This window comes from Acomys russatus, chromosome 1 (assembly GCF_903995435.1).
Source record: "Acomys russatus chromosome 1, mAcoRus1.1, whole genome shotgun sequence".
NCBI lineage: Eukaryota > Metazoa > Chordata > Mammalia > Rodentia > Muridae > Acomys > Acomys russatus.
In genome coordinates this window covers 97,130,074-97,151,295 of record NC_067137.1, presented here as the reverse complement: position 1 = coordinate 97,151,295, position 21,222 = coordinate 97,130,074, and the positions used below count along the sequence as shown (strand labels likewise).

The following is a 21,222-nucleotide window of genomic DNA, read 5'->3' as shown; positions in this document are numbered from 1 at the left end:
ACTTCCTCCCAAACAGTTCCACCAACTATTCAAACACGTGTGCTTATGGGGACCACTCTCATTCAAACCACTGTAGATCCACGCAGGACAGCCTGTACCTTTACTCCTTGCACTAGAGAGGCAGAACAGGTATGTCTCTGTGAGTTCCAGGGCATTCAGAGCTACATAGTGAGACCCTGTCTCAAAAATAAAATAAATATTTGCACCCACTACAGTTGTGGGTGCTGGTAAGGATAGCCAGCGCTCTTAACCACTGAGCCATCTTTCCACCCCATAAAAACGTAAACTGTGCTTCAATGAAATTGGTCAAAACTAAAAAAGATACCGTTTTCGTGGGAGTGAAGGGTGGGAGTAATGTGAGAACAAGGATAGAACTCCTTCGGTTATTCAGACAGTCCAAACCCGGGAAAGGGGCTTGGAGTGGAGCAGCAGTTACTGACATGGAGACAGGTATGAATGAATGAGTGAATGAATAAATGGACAGCGAAAGGCATCATCTTCAAAGTCGCATTTAATCTGGTAGAAAGTGTCAAAAGTATGGCTCAAACGCAAAATATTGGGGGTAGATGTGATAGTACTTATACCAGAAAAATTCTAAAGTCTTTCCTTTAGTCTAGTAAACGCAGCTTGGTTCGAAGCCGCTCAGGGACTAGGACTCTGTTGTCTAACATTTCGGAATCTATCACGTACCATGCAGGCATCTTCTTAGTTGGATCATGCGAAATTGCCAGTATTCAACCCCACTGACTCGACCTCAGACCCAGGTTGTCATTCGTGAGTCACACTATTCGATACCGCTGCTGTGGAGAACAAAACAAAACAAAACAAAATAAAACCGAAACAACAACAGCAAAACCCAGCGCCGCTCTCAGCTACTCCTGAGCAGCCCGCCGCTGAGCATACTCGCCAGCCTCTCTACTGGCCCCAGATTCGCTTTCAGGCTCCCTCCTGCGTCCACCCCAGGTGGGCATCCCTTTGATTGCATCCTCTCCACTCCTACTCGCACCTCTCCACCCTGGTCGGGGAATTCTAGTTGCTCAGAGGTAGCCGCTTTGTAGCAGAAAGGGCTGGGCCTTCCCTATGATCAGCGACACCAGCTGCAGGACAGATCCTCTGACCTCTGCACTCAAGCCTCCCCCACCCCACCCCACCCCACCGGACCCGTTGTCCTGGGACTGTGGCTTGTGTTGTCTCCTGGTTCTGACAGTCCTAAAAGTTGAAAAGGAACTAGAAGCAGAGACCTCAGCGTGGCGGGTTGCTCGACCCAGGCGACACTGTGACTTTGCAACGCCCCCTCGCAAACCTACCTGGCTGGCTGCGCGCAAATCTTTGCTCAAGATTCCAAAGACTCCTGCCGCTCGAGAGGCCCGGGCTAGTTCGGCTGCCCGTCGCCGCGCCGTCGGGGAGCGATACTGTGGCGCCGCAGCCTCCCCGCCCCTCAGCAGTGGCCGCGCGGGGCCGCACAGCGCCGGGCGGCAACTTCCCCGGGACAGGAATTCGCTTGGGGCCGCGACGGCGACAGCGGTGGGGGACTAAGGGCGGGGAGGCCGCCAGATCAAAGGAGCCGCCCGCGGGGCCCCGACCAGTCCGCGAGCGCCGAGGGGCCCCTTGGGGAGGGAGGGAGTGGGGAGAGACTTGAGGGCCACTGACCTTGCTGGCAGACCCATACTCACCGGCCCCGCGCGCCCCACCCCACCCCCCAAGGGCGCGCTCCCGACGCCCCTCGCGAGGTCCCCTAGCGGCCAGACTGGTCCTGCGTCCCAGCCCATGCTCCCGCCCCTGAAGGAGGCGAGGCGGGGCGCGAACGCGCTCCCGAGCTAGGAGGCTGTGGCACAGCAGCCTCGCAGAGACACGATGCGGCCACCGCCCTGCCGTGCGCCGCTCGCGCGCGCCTTGATGCTGCTGGCCGCGCTGCTAGCCGCTGGGCGAGGGCTCCCCCTGAGGAAACGGGGTCCTGGGGGCCACCCAAGGATGGCGGAGGTGAGTGATGAGCGGGACTGGAGGGACAGAGAGGGATGGGCTCCGGACGACGGCCAGGTGCACTGACCTTCAGGAGTTTACACTCCCACGCGTGGCCGCGAGCCCTGGTTGCGCTGTAACGTGCAGGCTGCGGAGGAAAAAGTTGACTTTGGTGCCTGCTCTGCGGTGGCCGGGCTTCCTGGGTCCCACGCATCGCTTCTTCGCCCTGAATGAACCTCACCTGCAGCCACACCGCCCTGCCTGAGAAGTCATGCCAGGGTGGAAAGGGGGCACTCCCGAGCTCTGTGGACTGGTGACCCGGCGCTACCATCTTGGGCTAGGTGATTCCTCTCCAGCAGTGCCTTAATTCTAAAGTTGTGGCAGGCTGAGGTAGTCAAGTGTCAGGCAGACTACATTTGTGCAAAGAATGCGGATAGTAAGAGAGAAAAACAAGAATTCTGAGCCGGGCGTGGTGGCGCACGCCTTTAATCCCAGCACTCGGGAGGCAGAGGCAGGCGGATCGCTGTGAGTTCGAGGCCAGCCTGGTCTACAAAGTGAGTCCAGGATGGCCAAGGCTACACAGAGAAACCCTGTCTCGAAAAAAAAAAAAAAAAAAAAAAAAAAAAAAAAAAAAAAAAAAAAAACAAGAATTCTGGCTGTGTTCAAAACGACAGTTGGCCATGCTGTTTCCGGCACCAATCTCTGTGGTCCAGCCTGATGCTCTTTCCTCACGGTTTCAGTGGGCATTCTCTATGCCCGTCTCCACAAGAGACTTGTTTTGTGTGCTAGAGCCAGCCTGATGGGTCCTTCTTCTTCCCCAGAGCTGTTCTGGAGGAAGACCTCCATTTCCAAGATGAGGAAACTGAGTGGCCAGGACCTGTAGGAAACAGGAGATGGTGAATGCAAGACTTGGGCAAGGAGTTTGAGCCATGTTGTTAGAGGCCAGACTACCCGAGCCCTCCAGAGGATGAGGATGGTACCCTTAAGTTGATACCTGTGGCCCTTCAGTATCACAAAGCATCGTTACCTCTAAGACATTTTTTTTCCTTTCTCCTCAAATTCCCAGCTTTCCCGTGATAGGAATGCATCATGTAAATTACAGGGCTGGAAGTGGAGCCCCTGTCATTCTGGGGCCTGGAATTTGTAGTCCTTCAGGCAGCTGTCCTGAGCTCTGCAAGATATCTCTCCCTGTTCCTAGCCACTGCCATAGGGCCAGATGCTGCCAAATGTTCCTCTCAGGGAAACACGTCCACCTGGCCATGGCTGAGACACACTGATATAGACAAATGCAGGGGTTTCTGAGCTGGGTGTACTGTTGAACACCTGTAATTCTAGCATTCAGGAGTCAGAAGCAGGAGGCTCACACCACTGAGGCCAATATGTGCTATGTAAAGCCTCTGGCTAGTCTGAGCTATATGGCCACATTTGTCTTAAAGAAAAACAAAAACAAAAAAAATGAAAAAACAAAACAATGACATTACTAGAAATGACTACCATAACAACAACAGCAAAACAAACAAAAAAATCAGAGTCTTTTAGTCAGTCTTACTATTAACCTGAGGATAATGATAGTGATCAAATTAAATTGGCTAGGTAGAGTATGGTGACACAGGTTTATAATCCCAGCACTGGGAGGTTTAGACAGGAAGATGAGACGCTTGGGGTCATTGTCAGCTACATACCAAATTTGAGGCCAGCTTGATCCAAGAGACCCTGTCTCAGAATAAAATAAAATTAATAAAAAGAAATTGACTTTATTTCTGTTCATTTGGCATTAATAATTATTTTTATATTCATCACTTCATGATGTAATTATTTTTAGGATGATTTTGTATGGCAGAAAGAGTTACTTTAGAATCAGAATTCTGTCCTTAGGCCCAAGACAGATCCGTGCAGAGCCCTAAAAAATACCTAAACACAGCTGGGCATGGCAGCACACACCTTTAATCCCAGCACTCAGGAGGTAGAAGCAGGCAGATATCTGTGAGTTCAAGGCCAGCGAGACCCTACCTCAAAATAATAAAAGAAGCCCTAAACACAAATTAGTGCCCTGAAAGAAAACACAGACTTGAAGCTCCAGGCCTAGGGGTCTGGTCCAGAGTGTTATTAAGCGTATGACTTACCTTAGATACTTTCCTCACATTTAAAAAAGGAGGCTAGCCTGTTATGATTGTGCATACCGTAATCGTAGCACTCAGGACATGGGGGTAGAGGGATTGCCCCCAAATTTAAGGCCAGGTTGGCTTGTATTACAAATCCAGGGCCAGCCAGGGCTACATAATGAGAATTCATCTCAAAAAAATATAAAAAATGGGTCAGTCAGTGGTGTGCCACACCTTTAATCCCAGCACTCAAGAGGCAGAGGCAGATGGGTCTTTGAGTTTGAGGCCAGCCTGGTCTACAGGGTGAGTTCCAGGATAGCCAAGGCTACACAGAGAAACCCTGTCTTGAAAAAACCAATAAATATGTAAATAATCATAATTAGGTAATTGAAAAGTAAAAGAGGGGGCTACATCATCTGTAGGGACACATCACATCGGTGCATGATTCCAAAACTGGTGATTTCAAGTCAAGGGTCCTGTTGAGAAAATGCAGTCAGCTGTCCCCGGGGCCAAGGTGCTAAGTCACCCGATAGCCTGGCTCCTCAGTGGCTCCACATAGCTAAAACCAGAAGGTATAATTCCACAATTAGGAAAGCTGAGGCAGGGGAACCATGCACTCAAGGTCACTCCTGGTTGTGTGGCAAGAGCCTGCTGTCTACAACAACAACAAAAATCAAATCAGAGAGATGGTAAACACAGATGGGAGCAAGGCGGGCCATGAAGAGTTGTTCCCTTGGCATGCCCCAAGCTGCTTATCTGATGTTGACCAGATGTTGCAACGCCAGATGTTGCCAACTTGGTTCCTCAGAGATGCACATGCCACCCCATGCCTGCGTGGTTTTATTTTGTTTGGTGTGGTTATTTCCTGGGGGGGTGGGTAGGAGGGTGAGAGGTTGCTTTCTAAGGCAGGCACTTATCCATAAGTCTAGCCTGACCTGCAACACATTAGATAGCCCACACTGGCCTTGAACTGATGACAATCCTGCCCCAGCCTCCCAACTGCTGGGATTGCAGATGTGTGCTACCACACCTGGTTTTCCTGGCCACTGTTGAGAAACCCCACTTCAGAGGCCTCTGAGCCCGATGTGGTAGGACACCCCTGAAATCCCAACAATGGCAAGAGTTAGGGACTCTGTGAACCAGTATGTCACCTTTGACACTCCCCCACCCCACCCCCCACAAGCCTGACACTGAGCCTCAGTTCCTGTCCACGGTAAAATGGCTTCAAGAATCCATTTTGTGAACTGGAGCGCTCGGTGAGAAACCTCTGGAGTCCAAGTTACAGTCATTGCCGAAAGCAGAGGCCAAGTGTCTTGAGAGCTAGACAGGGACAGCATGACACAGCTCTGCTTCCTGTCCCATTGAGACACAAATGCTACCTAGACGCGCACCGAGCCTGACCTCTCTTGTGTGTTTTATGCTCATTTGGGGATGGAGAACTGGGTAGTGGATTCAGTAACAAATCCACAGTTAGTATGTGGAGAGCCAGTATCCAGACTCAACTTTGTGCTCCTGGGCATCTCACCTTGGCACCCATCGGCTATACCTAGTAAGGTGTGAGGAAGTTAAGAGAGGGACAAGGCACACAGTGGCTAGAATAAAGCAAAAGAGAAGTGAAGACAGCTCTCTTCTGGGCTCTGAGGCCTGAAGGGTGCCCTCAGGACATAGACTTCAGAAGTACACCCAGCAGCAGGGATTTAAAAAAAAAAAGATTTATTTATAATGTATACAAGGTAAACACCTGCACTACAGAAGAAGGCACCAGATCTCATTCTAGATGGTTGTGAGCCACCATGTGGTTGCTGGGAATTGAACTCAGGACCTCTGGAATAGAGCAGACAGTGCTTTTAACCTCTGAGCCATCTCTCCAGCAGGGATCTTGTAGTCACGGTAGGAAACACTTTGAAGGGCTGGGCTGACTGAGGTGAACTGAGTACAGAAAGAAGGACTTTGGGGGTCCTGACAGACCTGCAGTGTCTCTTCAGACCTAGTCTGTAAAATCACAGGAAAGCAGGCCCAGATGACAGGACCCCCCGGGAAGAGGTTTGGTAGTTCTCAGATATGGACGCTGAGGGTACCCTAGAGATTCAGGTGTTTTCCTAGAGGTGACCTTTGTACCTGGGGCCTTTCTGTCCTGACCAGTCAGGGAGGGAACTACGTGGGGCCTATGTGATACCAAGCCTAGGGCTTGTCTTAGCAGCCTCTTCCTGTAGCTGCCAACCTACCCCCATCGCCACCCACCCACAGTGTTTCTCTATGTAGCCTTGGCTGTCCTGGACTCTCTTTGTAGACCAGGTCCCTGGGTCTTCTTGTCTCTCTAGACCCCACCCACCCCCTCAGTGGAGAACAAAGGAGTGATGGGCGAGTTACACACAGAGGCACAGGGACGAGGGGCTGGGGACCTGGATGCCCAGTGGCGCAACCTCTGCAAATCTCTAGGCTACCTAATCTTAGTTGGGTCTTTCTTGCTTCCCTCTCCAAGTGCTCTTTCAAGAGTCAAAAGCAGACCAGGGTGGTGGCATATGCCTGTAATCCCAGAGGCAGAGGTAGGTGGATTTCTATGAGTTCGAGGCCAGCTTGGTCTACAGATCGAGTTCGAGAACAGTCAAGGCTACACAGAGAAACCCTGTCTTGAAAAACAAAAAATGAAAAAGGGGTCAAAAGTAGGCCTGAGGATGCAGCTTGGTTGGTAGAATTCTTTTTTCTTTTCTTTTTTTTTTTTTTCTTTTTCTTTTTTTCCCCGAATTCTTGCCTAGTATACACAAAGCCCTGGATTTCATCTCCAGTGTTAAAAAACAAAACAAAACGAAACAAAAACAGGCATGGTAATACATACCTGTGATTCCAGGACTTTGGAAGTGGAGGCAAGAGGACCGAAGCTCCAGGTCAGGACTGGAGAGATGGCTTAGAAGTTAAGAACACTGTCTGCTCTTCCAGAGGTCCTGAGTTCAACTCGCAGCAACCACATGGTGGCTCATGACCATCTATAATGAGATCTGGTGCCCTCTTTTGGTATGCAGACATACATTTGGGCAAAATACTGTATATATAATAAATAAATAAATCTTTAAAAAAAAAAAGAAAATAACTTGGGCTGGAAAGATGGCTCAGAGGTTAAGAGCACTGGCTGTTCTTCCAGAGGTCCTGAGTTCAATTCCCAGCAACCACATGGTAGCTCATACCCATCTATAATGAGATCTGGTGCCCTTTTCTGGCATGCAGGCACACATGCAGCCAGAATACTGTATAAATAATAAATAAATCTTTAAAAAAAAAAAAGAAAATAACTTATTAACTTATTTTTTAAAAAAATTCAAGGTCATATTTTTTTACTACATATTGAGTTTGAGGTCTGCCTAGACATGAGACTCTCTCTCCATATAACAACAACAATAATAATAATTTATTATTATCATTATAATGATCAAAAGGGATAAGAGATATAAAGGGAGGCTATGTCCTAGTATCCTGGTGTCTTGTTCAGTCCGCACTATAGAACAACAGGCAGCATTCCTGAGCTACAGTCCCCATCTGGAGTTAGCAAGGTGCTAAAAGTTCAGAGTGCAGACCCCTGCCTGACCTGATGTCTCAGATGCTGCTCTCCAGCCTTCAGTTACTCCACCTCTCTGATCACTGGAGCCTTATCTGTGAAGCCAAGAGTGGCTGATGGTAGGACCTGCCCAAAGGGTAGTTGTGTGGAGTCAGAGATCCAGCCCATGGAGTTGCCATGCAGGCCTGGCTACTTAGCCATGAGCCATGAAATCTCACAGGGGCAAGAGCAGGCCAGTCACCCCAACTGGGCCCTGTGCGGCACACTGCGAGGCCTGGCCTGTACTGGAAACAGAGCGCTTTGCCAGCAGTGCCTGAGTGATGCTGAGGAGCTTTGAGGTCTCCACTGGGTGCCCCAGGGTGGGAGACAGAACAGTCCCATGCCCTTACCCATGGCCCCATGACTGTCTAGACCTTGTGTGAGGCCAAAGCAACCAAGTGTACAGTTAGGCTCTGTGTGCACAGGCCTGGATGTTAGCGGCTGGGCTGTGTGCACGGGCCTGGATCTTAGTGGCTGGGCTTCAAAGAGAGGCCCCAATGACCTGCGTCTGGGACCAGATTCTGTATGGCACATGCTCCTGATCCCTGAGGCACAGAGGAGGTAGAATGGTGGAAACAGGCCAATGGAAAGGGATCAGAGTACTGATCCCATCTGGAAACACTTGGATTAGTGCTGCCTGGCCAAGCCAGGGTGTGTGTGTGTGTGTGTGTGTGTGTGTGTGTGTGTGTGTGTGTGTGTAAAGAGAGAGAAAGAGAGAGAGAGAGACAGACAGACAGACAGACAGACCATTGCAGCAGAAACAGAAAGAGAGAGGCCTGACACTGTCTACCAAGAGAATGAAGTTATGTATTTTGAACATGTGCTATGAGAGCCAATGGGAACTTAACAGATAAATGAAGCCGTCCTCTAAGGAAGGATACACTATATGGTCCAGGCTAACCTTGAGCCCTTGGTTCCCTCACCCCAATCTCTCAAGTGCTGGGATTGCAAATGTGCCTACCAAGTGCTGGGATTAAAGGCGTGTGCCACCACTACCCGGCTTTCTTTGTTTTTTGAGACAGAGTTTTTCTATGTAGCCTTGGCTGTCCTGAAACTCATTATGTAGACCAGACTGGCCTTAAACCCAGAGATCCTCCTGCCTCTGCCTCCCAAGTGCTGGGATTAAAGGTGTGCATCATCACCACCAGTTGGACAGATATTCTTTTTTTTTTTTTTTTTTTCTTTCAAGTTTTTTGTTTGTCTTGAGACAGTGTTTCTCTTAGATTTAAAAAAAATTTTTTTTTTTTTTTTTTAATTCTCTCTTATGGGTATGTGCACATGATTGCAGACGTTCTTGAAGGCCAGACGAAGTCATAGGATCCTCTGGAGCTGGAGTTACACATGGTTTTGAGCTGCCTTACATGAGTGCTGGGAACTAAGCGCAGTTATCTCTTCCCCCCTGAACAGAGACATAGTCCTAAACGAGCAGAGCCTCAGGGGATGAGAGTCTATCATCTACCGTGAGGGCCTGCATCTGTGGCATCGCAGGAACGCATACTCAGGCGCAGCTAAGATGCGAAGGACTCCCACAGTGCCCAGCCAGAGGGTGCACACAATCTGTCTTCCCTCTTCACTGGGAGACATTGTCAACATCTCTGGGTTAGCAGTCCGAGGTGCGGTCTAGATCAACAACCCTATCAGGTGGATGCTGTGCTTCTTCTAATTCCCAAAGGGCAGATGCCATAGGCACCCTAGAAGGAAGCTGGAGAGTATGCATGGGATGTGAACCCAGGTCAGGTCACATGGCCTCAGCCATGTGCAGCTGGCAGAGAAGATGCTCAACACAGAAGCACCCTGTGAGTGAGAAGGGTGTTTGCGTGTGTGTGTGTGTGTGTGTGTGTGTGTGTGTAGACTGGCTTACAGAATGTGGTATGCTTTCATCAATGTGCGCATATGTGTGTGTGTGTGTGTAGTTATGCATGGGTCCTGGCGTGGTTATTGCAACCTCTGAGATCTTCCCTCCCGGAGCCCCTTGCCCTCCGTGAACTCTAGGGCAGCTAACATAATGAAGGCTGCGTTCACCTCTCAGGGTTGCTGGTTCGTTTACTCACTCAGGTGTGTGAGCTGCCACAGGATATTGGGTTCTGTGAGGAGCTGGGGACACAGGGAACAAAGAAGGCAACGTCCTTCCTCTGCAGTAGGTGCTCTTGGTTGGAACCTGTGCTTGGAGTGAGTGATAACCAGCAAGCAGAGCTTAGCCCAGAGATGAGGATTTGGGTGCACGGGGGTTACAGGTCAGGACTCTGGGTGCTCTGTGCTTCCTGCCCTTACTTCCAGGTATTAGTGTACAGGAGTCTGAGGTTTTCTTTTATTATTATCATCATCATCATCATCATCATTATTATTTTATGTGTGTGAGCATTTTATCTGCATGTATGTCTGTGCACCATATGTATACCTGATGCCCTCAGAAAGCAGAAGAGGGCACTGAATCTCCTGGAATTCGAGTTACAGAAAGTTGTGAGCATCCATGCGGGTGCTGGGAATTGAACCTGGGTCCTCTGGAAGAGCAGCCAGTGCTCTTAACCACTGAGCCATCTCTCTAGCCCCAGCCTGGGGTTTTTTCACTAATGGAGAATCTTATCCAGAACTGTCCATAGCTAGCCTGAAATCCACCAAGCCTGATGGAATTGATAGATAGGTGCCCCAGTTCTTTCCCCTATGGGGGTAACAGAGGTACAGACACCACCCCAGACACCACCCCGGGTCCCAAAGATGCCAGCTAGGGCTGAGCTCCTGCCACCCACTGCAGTCTCAGCTCAGTGACATTCTGTTAACTGACTCCCTTTCCAAGTCCCACTTTTATTCTTTCTCCTGTGTCTCCTGGGATCGCCTTCCAAAGGAACCACCTGCATTTGGCACTTCTTAGGGTAGACATCTAAAGGACCCCTATTTAGGACTTCTCTGTCCCTCTCCACCCCTAACAGCTCCCCAGAGGATGCCCTCCAGGGCAAGAGGCTTCTGGATATACCAAGAAGGAAGGGCAGCCTGGGATCCTAGCTTCCCAAGGCCAGGGCTTTCCCTGGCTTTAAGAGATGGGGGAGGGGTACTGGAGAGAGGGGTGCTGGGGTGCTCAGAGGTTAAGAGCACGGGCTGCTCTTCCAAAGGTCCTGAGCTCTACCCCCAGCAACCACGTGGTGGCTCATAACCATCTATAATGAGATCCGGTGCCCTCTACTGCATACAGGCATATATTTGGGCAGAATACTGTATACATAATAAATAAATACAACTTTATTTTTTTTAAAGAGGAGATGGTAGGGAGGGATGAGAAGGAATGTTCTATGTGCCTTCAGGATAGCCAGAGACTAGGCTCTCTGCCATCACTGTCCCATCTTGTGAATAAGGATACAAAGGTCAGAGTTCACATCAGGTAGTTAACTACTGATGAAAAGGATTATTATTTATTTATTTAGATTTTCTCGAGACAGGGTTTCTCTGTGTAGCCTTGGCAGTCCTGGACTCACTTTGTAGACCAGGCTGGCCTCAAACTCACAGTGATCCACCTGCCTCTGCCTCCCAAGTGCTGGGATTAAAGGCATGCACTACTACGCCCAGCGAGAATTATTTTATTTTATTTCAGTTCTGGTAGCTTCTGCCCCAAGTCTCTCTTCATGGCAGCATTTCTGGCCTCTGGCCACTAGGTGTCACTAGAAACTCCATTCAGGCACTCCCGACTCCAGAAGAAGCCAGCCTTTCCCAAGCAAAAACCACAGCTCCATCGCTGTACCCCACCACCTCCTACTTGTGACTAGGGCACCCCGATCAGTCACCAAAGCCACCCAGGATTGCTTGTATGTGGCTGAGGCTGCAGCAGAATAGAGTCTCTGAGCAGGAAATCAGGACAGTCAGGGCTGCAGGAAGGCAGTACCAGGGATGCCCCGCCCCCCATCTGCATCCTCCACCTGTACCACGTTGCTTTGACTCAGCAAGACCCTGCCTCCAAGGACTGAGAGGGCAGAGGGCTGACCTGGGCTGAGGTGTTGGAGGCCGATATCTCTGGGCCACAGAATGGGGCATCCAAGTGGAGAGTCAGCATTTGAATCTGTTTGACAGCAAAGAACCGTGACTAATACAGAAACCATAGCAGCAACTACCTGGTGGGGGACAGACTGGCCGATAGCAGCAGACTTGAAGAAATTAAGGTGCAAAGCCAAGCAGGCCAGAGGCGATGCCGAGGCATTTGCCTCTGGGTAGATTCTGAGGCAGGACCATGTGTCTAGGTTCTGCTGAGGGGAAGGGAACAGGCCTGCTGCCCACAGCCCCTATGACCAGGCCCTTCCCTGGGAACCTTCCTGCTCTTTATGCCGGGGGAGTGCGGTGGGGGTGAGGGTGGGGGTGACATATAGAGTAGATGGGGACAAAGGATCTGGGGTGGGGGGCTAAAAGCAACACTTTGGAGTTACTGTTGTGGGCAGCTGCTTCCTTGTGGGCTTCTTCATCTGTAAAGTGAGTAAGCATCCCTGCCTCTTGTGGCCTCTGTTGTCAAAAGGTCGGTGAGCTGGCAAGATGCTCAGCAGGTAAGGGCATTGCTGCCGAGCCTGATGCCTGAATTTCGTCCCTGGAACCCACATGGAAGAAGAACCCACTCCTGAAAGTTCCACAAGTTCACTAGAGCATGTGCACAAACACACACAAACAAACAAACAAGTGTATTCGTGCAGGAGCTCATGTGAGAGAGAGAGTGGGTGGGGTTGGGCTAGGAGAAAAAAAAAGACCACTTTGTGAACACAGTCCATTTTTTGTGCCTAGCTGTACCTCCGCCCACCCATTAAGGCCCTTAAAACTCTCCTCCTCCCTGTCCTGCCCCTCCCCAGGCCTCACCTGTCCCAGATCTCGGCTCCCCCAAGGGTAAGGAGGCAACACCAGCATTCCGGGGAGACCATCTGCAGGCAGAACCATGTCAGCCCAGGTGCCAGACCCTCCCTGAGCCAGCAGCTCTGACTCTGGCCACAGCCCCCCCTCCCAGGACCCTGGAACACACCCCACTGCTGCTGGAGCTGCAGAACCTGCCAGGATTGGCCAACACAGACTTGAGTGCCCCGAATCCCAATATCCAGGTGAGACTGTAGAGGGGATGTTTGTCTCGGGGACCTTGGGAGAGGGGCTAGGCTGGCAGCGGAGCCTCATCTTTATTCTGCTGTTGGGTGTGTGAAGACAGTGGGCTTCTAATGCAATTTGGGAGGACTATCTGCCCTCTACTTGCCAGAAAGTCTCTTGGCTCCTGAGCCCTGACCCTGCATGTAGCAGCGGACGAACCCAGCAGCAGCCTGCAGGTTAGGGCTATCTTGAGGACTGAGTACACCCTGTCCCTGGTACTGCTGTGGGTCCTGGAATGTGGTAGAGACCTGCTGGAATGACCTACAGGTGTGACCCCCACCCCCCACCCCTTGGCCCCAAAACCTTACTGCGTGCAGAAAAGGGATTCAGTTGGAAATGGTGTGGGCTGGAGCACAAGGAAGCCTTCAGAGGGGTGCTCCAGGAAAGCCAGACCTAGGTCCTACTGCCTGCCCGGAATCTTCAAGGATTGCAGGTTTGCAAACCATTCTACAATTGTTTTAAAGTCTATCCCTTGGCCTGCATTAAAATAACAGGTACACATACACATGAACATTGCAAGTACCCCTGCTAGTGAGGAAATACAGAGGAGTGATACACATAATTTTTCTCTTCCTCCTCCTCCTCTTCTTTTTCTTTTGGTTTTTCCAAGACAAGACTTCTTTGTGTAGCCTTGGCTGTCCTAGAATTTGCTCTGTAGACCACGCTGGCCTCGAACTCCCTGCCTCTGCCTCCAGGGTGCTGGAATTAAAGGCATAGACCACCACACCCGGATCACTTTCTTCTTTTTATTTTGCTGCCTCTCCTCCTCGGGGGACCCCCCTCCCCCACTCCTGATTTTGTTCTGTGACCTCCTATTATTTGAGGCACCTAAGTGTAAAGTTTTTAAAATCCACATTCGTGGTGGTGGCTTCGTTTACACGGTCCATGCACTTGGAACATTCCAAAGTGTGACCTGAGGATCTGACCCATGACCTCTCATCCACATCCTTGTGCTGCTTGGGGCTGTTTCTGGTCCCTGAGACCAGGCAGCCCATGTTCGCAGAGGCAGGATTCCAAACAGCTTCTCCTAAACTAGCACCTGCTGGATTCACCCCAGTGTGTCTATAATCCAGGTGATTCTAACACACAGAAGGTCCTACCCAGTGCCCCTTGCTCCCTGGGAGACGGGGGAGATGGCAGACTTGGTGGCTTCTGGTTCAAACCCACCTTCTCCTCTCTGGGGTTCTGTGCTGAGCCTGCCATCTCTGGAGCATATCTGCTCTTCCCGCAGGTGACCATCGAGGTGGTGCAGGACCCCCAGGCTGAGGTGGAGATGGACCTTCCTTCTGAGCCCAGCAATCTCTGGCCCCTGCGTGTCCCTAGCTGGTGGCCCACCAGGGAGCTCTTCTGGCCCCTCTTCTGGGGCTACCAGGAAGGAGAAGAAGGAGCCACCAGCCTCAAGGACATGGCTCCAGGGGAAGCAGAAGAGGAAGAAAAGGACTACGCTACAGAGTATGGTGAGGACCAAGAGGCCACTGAGGACGAGGATGATGAAGAGCCTTGGTCCAGTGGGGCCACAGACAACTGGGACTATGGCTGGCCGGGTCCTCAGGACTGGAACTTCAAGGAAGCAGACAGCTATGGTGAGTGGTCTGGCTTGGCATCCCAGATGCTGCCCTATGAGGTCCTGAGAGGGAAGAAGTTGGAGGGGAGGAGGAGAGCTTCCCAGGCAAGGAGAACTGGGCAGGCCAGCAGCCTAGGCCTGTGCAGAGACCATTGAAAGATCAAAAGTAATGCTGCCAAAATTAAGGTGTTTTTTTTTTTTCCTGCAACATTTGACTTGCACAACAGCCCTGAGTTTCTCTAAGCAAAAACTATCCGATAGTATAAATATTCATAGTTGTCAAAAATATTTATTTTGGGGTTTTCGAGACAGAGTTTCTCTGTGTAATAGCCCTGGCTGTCCTGGAACTCACTTTGTAGACCAGGGTGGACTTGAACTCACAGAGATCTGCCTTTCTCTGTCTCTCGAGTTCTGGGATTACAGTATTTACCACTACCACCTGGTTCAATTAATTAAAAAACAAAACAAAACAAAAACCCTGAAAATGCCCTAAGTTTTATCAGTCACAGTGAGTTTGACTATAGTCAGCCCAGACTATGTAGTGAGTTCCAGGCCTGCCTAAGCTACCTTGAGACCCTGCCTCAAAAAGTAAAACAGCTGGGCCGGGCATGGTGGCACATGCTTTTAATCGCAACACTCGGGAGGCAGAGGCAGGTGGATCGCTGTGAGTTTGAGGCCATCCTGGTCTACAAAGTGAACCTGTAATCCCAGTGTGTTGGAGGCAGAGACAGGCAACTGCCCAGAGCAAGCTGACTGGCCACACTAGCTGAAAAAGGCAAGCTCTGGGTTTAGTAAGTGGCCCTGTGTCAGTATGTAAAATAGAAAGTTATCAAAAAAGACAGCCCATGTCAATCTTGGGCTTGCCCACACATGCACACATGTACCCTCCTCAAACATGTGTAACTCCACATATATGAGCACACAAACAGTCATGACACACACATACATGATACCAAAAATCTGTGCATAAAGTGTCAGCATGTGATAAAGAACTGCCATATCTCCTGATGCCCACGGCTTTCCGGGGTATGCCCATTTGTACTTTTCTTTTCTTTTGGTTTGGTTTTTGAGACAAGGTTTCTCTGTGTAGCCTTGGCTTTCCTGGACTCACTTTGTAGACCAGGCTGACCTCGAACTCACAGCGATCAGCCTGCCTCTGCCTCCCGAGTGCTGGGATTAAAGGCGTGCGCCACCACACCTGGCTTCCATTTGTACTTTTTATGCTCTACTTCCAATTGCCTCTGGGTTCGGAGTCTCACTCACTCCTCCCCCCACCCCCCCCACCCCCAGACCTCTAAGGTCTTGCTATTGGACTGTTGAGGCACCATGGATTAAGACCAAATCAAGACACACTCTTGCCAATTTCCTAAAATGATGTAAACAGACCTTTCGAGACTCTCAGCTTTTCTCCCATTCATTGTCCTCCAACTCTTGGGGACAACCTAAGGACTCTCTCATGGAAGCTGGGGTGTGGGGTGTGGGGTGGGGGAACAGAGGTGCCAGGCCTGTGGAGTTCCTCAGGCCTGTGTTTGTGCTTCCTCGGATTAAGAGAGGGACTCGAGAGAGTCTTTAAAATCCCAGAACTAGGCAAGCCTTGCCACTATTGATTGTCCTCTTCTTTGTTATTACTTGAGACAGAGTACTCTGGCTTTAAAACTCCATATATAGTTAAGGGTGACCTTGAATTTTTTTTAATTATTTATTTATTTTATGTATACGAGTGTTTTGCCTGCTTGCACAGCTACACCTGCAGAAGGTGCCAGATCAGCCACCATGTGGGTGCTGGGAATCGAACTCAGGACCTCAGGAAGAGCAGACAGTGCTCTTAACCGCTGAGCCATCTCTCCAGCCCCTGACCTTTAATTTCTTATCTTTCTTCCCCTGTGTCCCCACTGCTGGGATTACGGTCACTCACCACCACACCTGGTGCTGGGGACAGGACCCAGGGCTTTATGCATGCTTGACAAGCACTCCATCGACCGCTCTTCCTTGGTTTTGATTAAAAAAAAAAAAAATAACAAAAAAAAAAAAAAAAAAAACACTAGCTCAGAAATGTAAGTGGACTTACACTTACGGTCAGTGGTCAGTGAGCCAGGTGGCTTCTGGTCCCAAGTATCCCTGTGTTGACACAGTGAGCATTATAGTCCTGTCTCTATGGGCCCTCCTGATGCCTTTACTCAGCTGTTCACTGTACAAGGACGTCTAACTGAGGGGATGGGTGGGCCTGGAATCCAGTTATGCTCCATGCATCAGCCAGGGATAAAGGAGTGCCTTTTGTTGATTTGTCACTGTGTGCCCTGGGGGAGGCTGGGTACATTCATCCTGGCCCCTTACTTCAACCCAGACTACGAGCCTCAGGAGGAGTGGAGCCCCTGGTCTCCCTGCAGTGGGAGCTGCAGCAGCGGCAACCAGCAGAGAACTCGTCCCTGCGGCTATGCCTGTACTGCCACAGAGTCCCGTGTCTGCGACCTTCCCCCCTGTCCTGGTGAGATGAGCTCCGGCCCCTGTATAAGAGTGGGTGGCTACGGTGGCTCACCGTGGCCTTGGCTCCCTGGGAATGTGAAAATGGGATACTTGTAGGAAGGGTGGGGCCACACGAGGCTCATGGACATGGTGGTCCTGTCCCAGCTGCTGTGGGCACCAAGAGCCTAGTGAGGGCTGGGCTTCCCTATCGGGAGCACAGAGGTACCCTGGGGGCGCCACCAGCCTGGCCTCCTCTCTTCCCAAAGGCACCGAAGAGGAACACACCTTGGGCTTTCCCGGTGATGGGTGGCAACCCCTAGCCCACAATGCTACGGATATGCTTGATCCAGGTTAGTGGGGGGTGGAGGGTGGGGTTAGACATTGCTGCTGGCTCTTGGGGGACCCTCTCTCTTGGGACAACTGGGTGCCACTCACTCAGTCACTCAGGAGTCAGTGAGCACATCTTCTGGTGGGAGGGATCGTAGGCAAGTATCCTTGCTCAGCTCCAGGTTCCTACCAGGAAGAGCTAGGAGATGCTGTGGGTAATGAGAAGAGGGGGTCTCTACTTCTACTCCCTGGCAGGGGAGGTACCTGTCAGAATGAGCCAGGGTCCCAACATCCTGGGCTGCTCCTTGCAGGCAGCAGGACACAGGCTGTGCTTTGTCACCACACTCCTGTTGATGTTCCTGGGCCTCATCTGCACCCCCATAAGGCAGGGCTCATGAGTCTAAGGTCCATAAGATGAAATGAAAGCTTTCTGAACCCATGCTGTGTAGCCGGCCCTGTTGTAAGGCTGAGCCTTCCTGAAAGAGGCCTGGCATCTGTCTTCAAAGAGGTCATGTCTCATGGGGGGACAAAGTGGAGTGTGAAGGTCTGAGAGCCAAAAGGAAAAGGGTGATTTTTTTTTTCCCTGTGTGGCCAGACTCTGAGGTACATTTTGCCAGGAAGCGAGGGGAGGGGGCAGCAGAGGTAGGGAGATACAGGAAGCCCACAACAGCTGAGCAACTCTCCAAAGGCCCATGCCCTGAGATAGGCAGTTAAGGGCTGGAGAGATGGCTCCTCAGAGATTAAGAGCACTCTCTCTTCTTCCAGAGGTCCTGAGTTCAATTCCCAGCAACCATATGGTGGCTAACAACCATCTATAATGAGATCTGGTGCCCTCTTCTGGCATGCAGATGTATATGGGGCCAGAACACTGTATACATAATAAATAAATAAACCTTGACCGAAAAAAAAAAAAGGCAGTTAAAAGGAATTACTCAACCAGGCAGTGGTGATTCATGTTTTAATCACAGCACTCGGGAGGCAGAAGCAGGCAAATCTCTCCAAGTTCAAGGCAAGCTTTGTCTATAGAGCCAGACCAGGCCAGCCAGCCAGGGTTACGTTGAGAAACAAACTAACAAAAAATATTGATCAGCCGATGGAAACAATTGGATTAGTTCAAGGTTCAAGGCTGGCTTTGGCTACGTGTGGCCTTGTTTCTTTTAGAAAGGAGGCAAGGAGGAAGAGCAGACTAGTACCTAAACACTGAAATACTTCCTGGTTAAAAAACTGTAGTCTCAAACTGGGCAGTGGTGGCCCACACCTTTAATCCCAGCACTTGGGAGGCAGACGCAGGAGGATTGCTGTGAGTTCAAGGCCAGCCTGGTCTACAAAGCGAGTCCAGGACAGTCAAGGCTACACAGAGAGACCCTGTCTCAGAAAAAACAAAAACAAAACAAAACAAAAACTGTAGTCTCAAACCAGGAATGGTGGCACACACCTTTAATCTGTCATTTCGGCCAGGCTTGGTGATGCATGCCTTTAATCCTAGCACTTGGGAGGCAGAGGCAGGTGGATCACTGTGAATTCAAGGCCAACCTGTTCTACAAAGCAAGTCTAGGACAGCCAAGGCAAGGCTAGCTAACACAGAGAACCCCTGTTTTGAAAAACAAAACAAAAACCTGTTATCTCCAGCTCGGCATGGTAGCGCATGCCTTTACTCCCAGCACTTGGGAGGCAGAGACAGGTAGATTTCTGTGAGTTCGAGGCCAACCTGGTCTACAAAGGGAGTCCAGGAGAACCAGTGCTACACAAGAAACCCTGTCTCAAAAAAACACAAACAAACAAAAACCTGTTGTCTCTTTGAGCTGAGCTGGAGAGATGGCTTAACTGTTGAGAGCACTGGCTGCTCTTCTAGTGGACCAAGATTCAAAGTCTTTTGTTTTGTTTTGCTTTGTTTTGTTTTTTTCGAGACAGGGTTTTTCTATATTATCTTGGCCATCCTGGACTCACTTTGTAGACCAGGCTGGCCTCGAACTCACAGAGATCCACCTGCCTCTGCTTCCTTAGTGCTGGGATTAAAGGCGTGTGCTGCCACCACCCTACATGAGGGTTTCAGTCTCAGAGGATCTAACATACAATTACATGTGTGATACACATTCATACATGTAGGCAAACACCCACGTATATAAAATGAATAAAATGAAAAACAAGACAAAACAGCCGTTTTTGGTTGGAGGTGTAGCTCAGTTGATAGAAAGCTTGCCTAGCATTCATGGACCCTCAAGTTCATCTTAGCACTTGGGAGATGGAGACAGGAGGACCAAAGTTCAAAGACACCTTCACCTACTTAGCAAGTTTGAGGCCAGCTTAGAGTATATGAGACCCTGCCTCATAGAACAGAAAGAGAAAAAAGCAAAAACAAGATTAAAAACAAGCAAATAAACAAAACCCAAATTTGTTCTGAGCCACAGATAGCTTCCTGCTTCAGTGCCTGGATGGTGAGAGGTATCCCTTGAGTCCGACTTCTTCTCCAAAGGTCTTCTCCGGCAATGAATGCCTTTGCCCCAGCTAGGGTTTAGTCTTTCTCTCCACGCGACTGACCTTGATCAGCCTCCTCCCTTCTTATGGGGCTGGCAGGCAGGCAACTCTGATCAGCACTCCTTGCCCTCTGCAGATGTGGACAGCTGTGAGAAGTGGCTGAACTGCAAGAGTGACTTCCTAGCTAAGTACCTGAGCCAAGTGCTCCGGGACCTGCCCAGCTGCCCGTGCGCGTACCCTCTGGAGGCCGTGTATAGTGCTGTGAGCCTGCAGGACGAACATCGGGGCCGCAGCTTCCAGTGGCGGGATGCCAGTGGCCCCCGGGAGCGCCTGGACATCTACCAGCCTACTGCACGCTTCTGCCTGCGCTCCATGCTGTCAGGTGACAGCAGCACCCTGGCGGTCCAGCATTGCTGCTATGACGAAGGCAGCCGGTTGCTGACCAGAGGCAAAGGGGCGGGGGCTCCAGACCTAGTCAGTACCGACTTTTCACCCGAGCTGCATTTCAAGGTAGATACACTGCCCTGGATCCTGTGTAAGGGGGACTGGAGCCGCTACCACACCGTACGGCCCCCCAACAATGGCCGGGCTTGTGCAGACAACCCACCAGAGGAAGAGTACCTAGCTCAACTGCAGGAGGCCAAAGAGTACTGACAAGACACTGGAGAATGTTCCTTCTGCCCTTTACCCTGCCCCTGCCTGGCCTGGGCAAGTGTTAGGCCTCACCTGAGAGGCCATCTAGTCTGCATACCCCCTCTTGTGACCCTGAGTCAGGGGAGCCCAGGCATCTAGAGGATGGGTGAGGGTTAAGGGCCCTGGGATGTGTTGGGAATGAGCTGTCCCAGTCTGGCCATGGGCCCTTTCCCCTTTCCCTCAGAACAGGGCCCTTCCACCTTTTCCTCCTTTCAGGATAGATCCAGGGCATTCAGGATGTTCCCAAGATCTGCCGTGACTCCCTTAGACCCTCACCCGATGACCAGTTGAGGAAAAGCACAAGAAAGGGTGGGGGAAGAAAGGACAGTCCTGTCATCTGAGCCTACAGCTGCTCTTTCCTGGGCTAGCAGAACCAGGGCGTCTACCCTCCTTGTCTGTGAGTGGTGCACAACCTCCTCCTCCTTCTTCTCGTCCTCCTCTTCTTCTTTTTGATTTTTCAAGACAGGGTCTCTCTGTGTTAGCCCTGGCTGTCCTGGATTCACTTTGTAGACCAGGCTGGCCTCGAACTCACAATGATCCACCTGCCTCTGCCTCCTGAGCGCTGGGATTAAAGGCGTGCGCCACCAAGCTGGATGCACAACCTCTTCTACCCCATCTCATGCTGTGAGGCCCTCAGCCGGCTTGAGAGGACAGCTGAGCTGAGGGGGTAGGTTGATTCCACGCAGGAACCACCAGCTGTTTCTGGTCCTCTCCCTTGGGCAGGTCAGTCAGGTAGTTAGGAATGTGCGGGCTGCCATGGCAACCAGGCGAGGGATGAGCTCGGTAAGGGTGGGCTCAGGAGGGTGTCATGTGTGGTTGTAAACCAGGAATGTGACAGGACAGACAGTCCCATTGTTCAATATGGGCCATTGTGTGGTGTTGCTCCCCACACCAGTGGTCCATGTCACGCTCCCACGTGATGCCACTGAAGGCACGGGACTGCAGCTGGA

General features: G+C 50.8%; 1 protein-coding gene across 1 annotated transcript; it reads left to right on the top strand.

Moving 5' to 3' along the window:
* The first annotated feature begins 1,711 nt into the window (after positions 1-1,711).
* On the top strand, positions 1,712-20,448 carry Ism2 (isthmin 2). Its single transcript, XM_051149719.1, has 6 exons — positions 1,712-1,980; positions 12,468-12,710; positions 13,982-14,333; positions 16,659-16,799; positions 17,044-17,127; positions 19,716-20,448. Exons 1-6 carry the CDS (start codon positions 1,855-1,857, stop codon positions 20,231-20,233), a joined length of 1,464 nt encoding a protein of 487 aa, XP_051005676.1. The 5' UTR covers positions 1,712-1,854; the 3' UTR covers positions 20,234-20,448.
* Positions 20,449-21,222: the final 774 nt, after the last annotated feature.

Coding starts and splice junctions, on each gene's coding strand:
- Ism2 (XM_051149719.1), top strand. CDS start 1,855: ATGCGGCCACCGCCCTGCCGTGCGCCGCTCGCGCGCGCCTTGATGCTG. Junction 1,981..12,467: donor GCCACCCAAGGATGGCGGAG/GTGAGTGATGAG, acceptor GCCCCTCCCCAG/GCCTCACCTGTCCCAGATCT. Junction 12,711..13,981: donor CCCCGAATCCCAATATCCAG/GTGAGACTGTAG, acceptor CTCTTCCCGCAG/GTGACCATCGAGGTGGTGCA.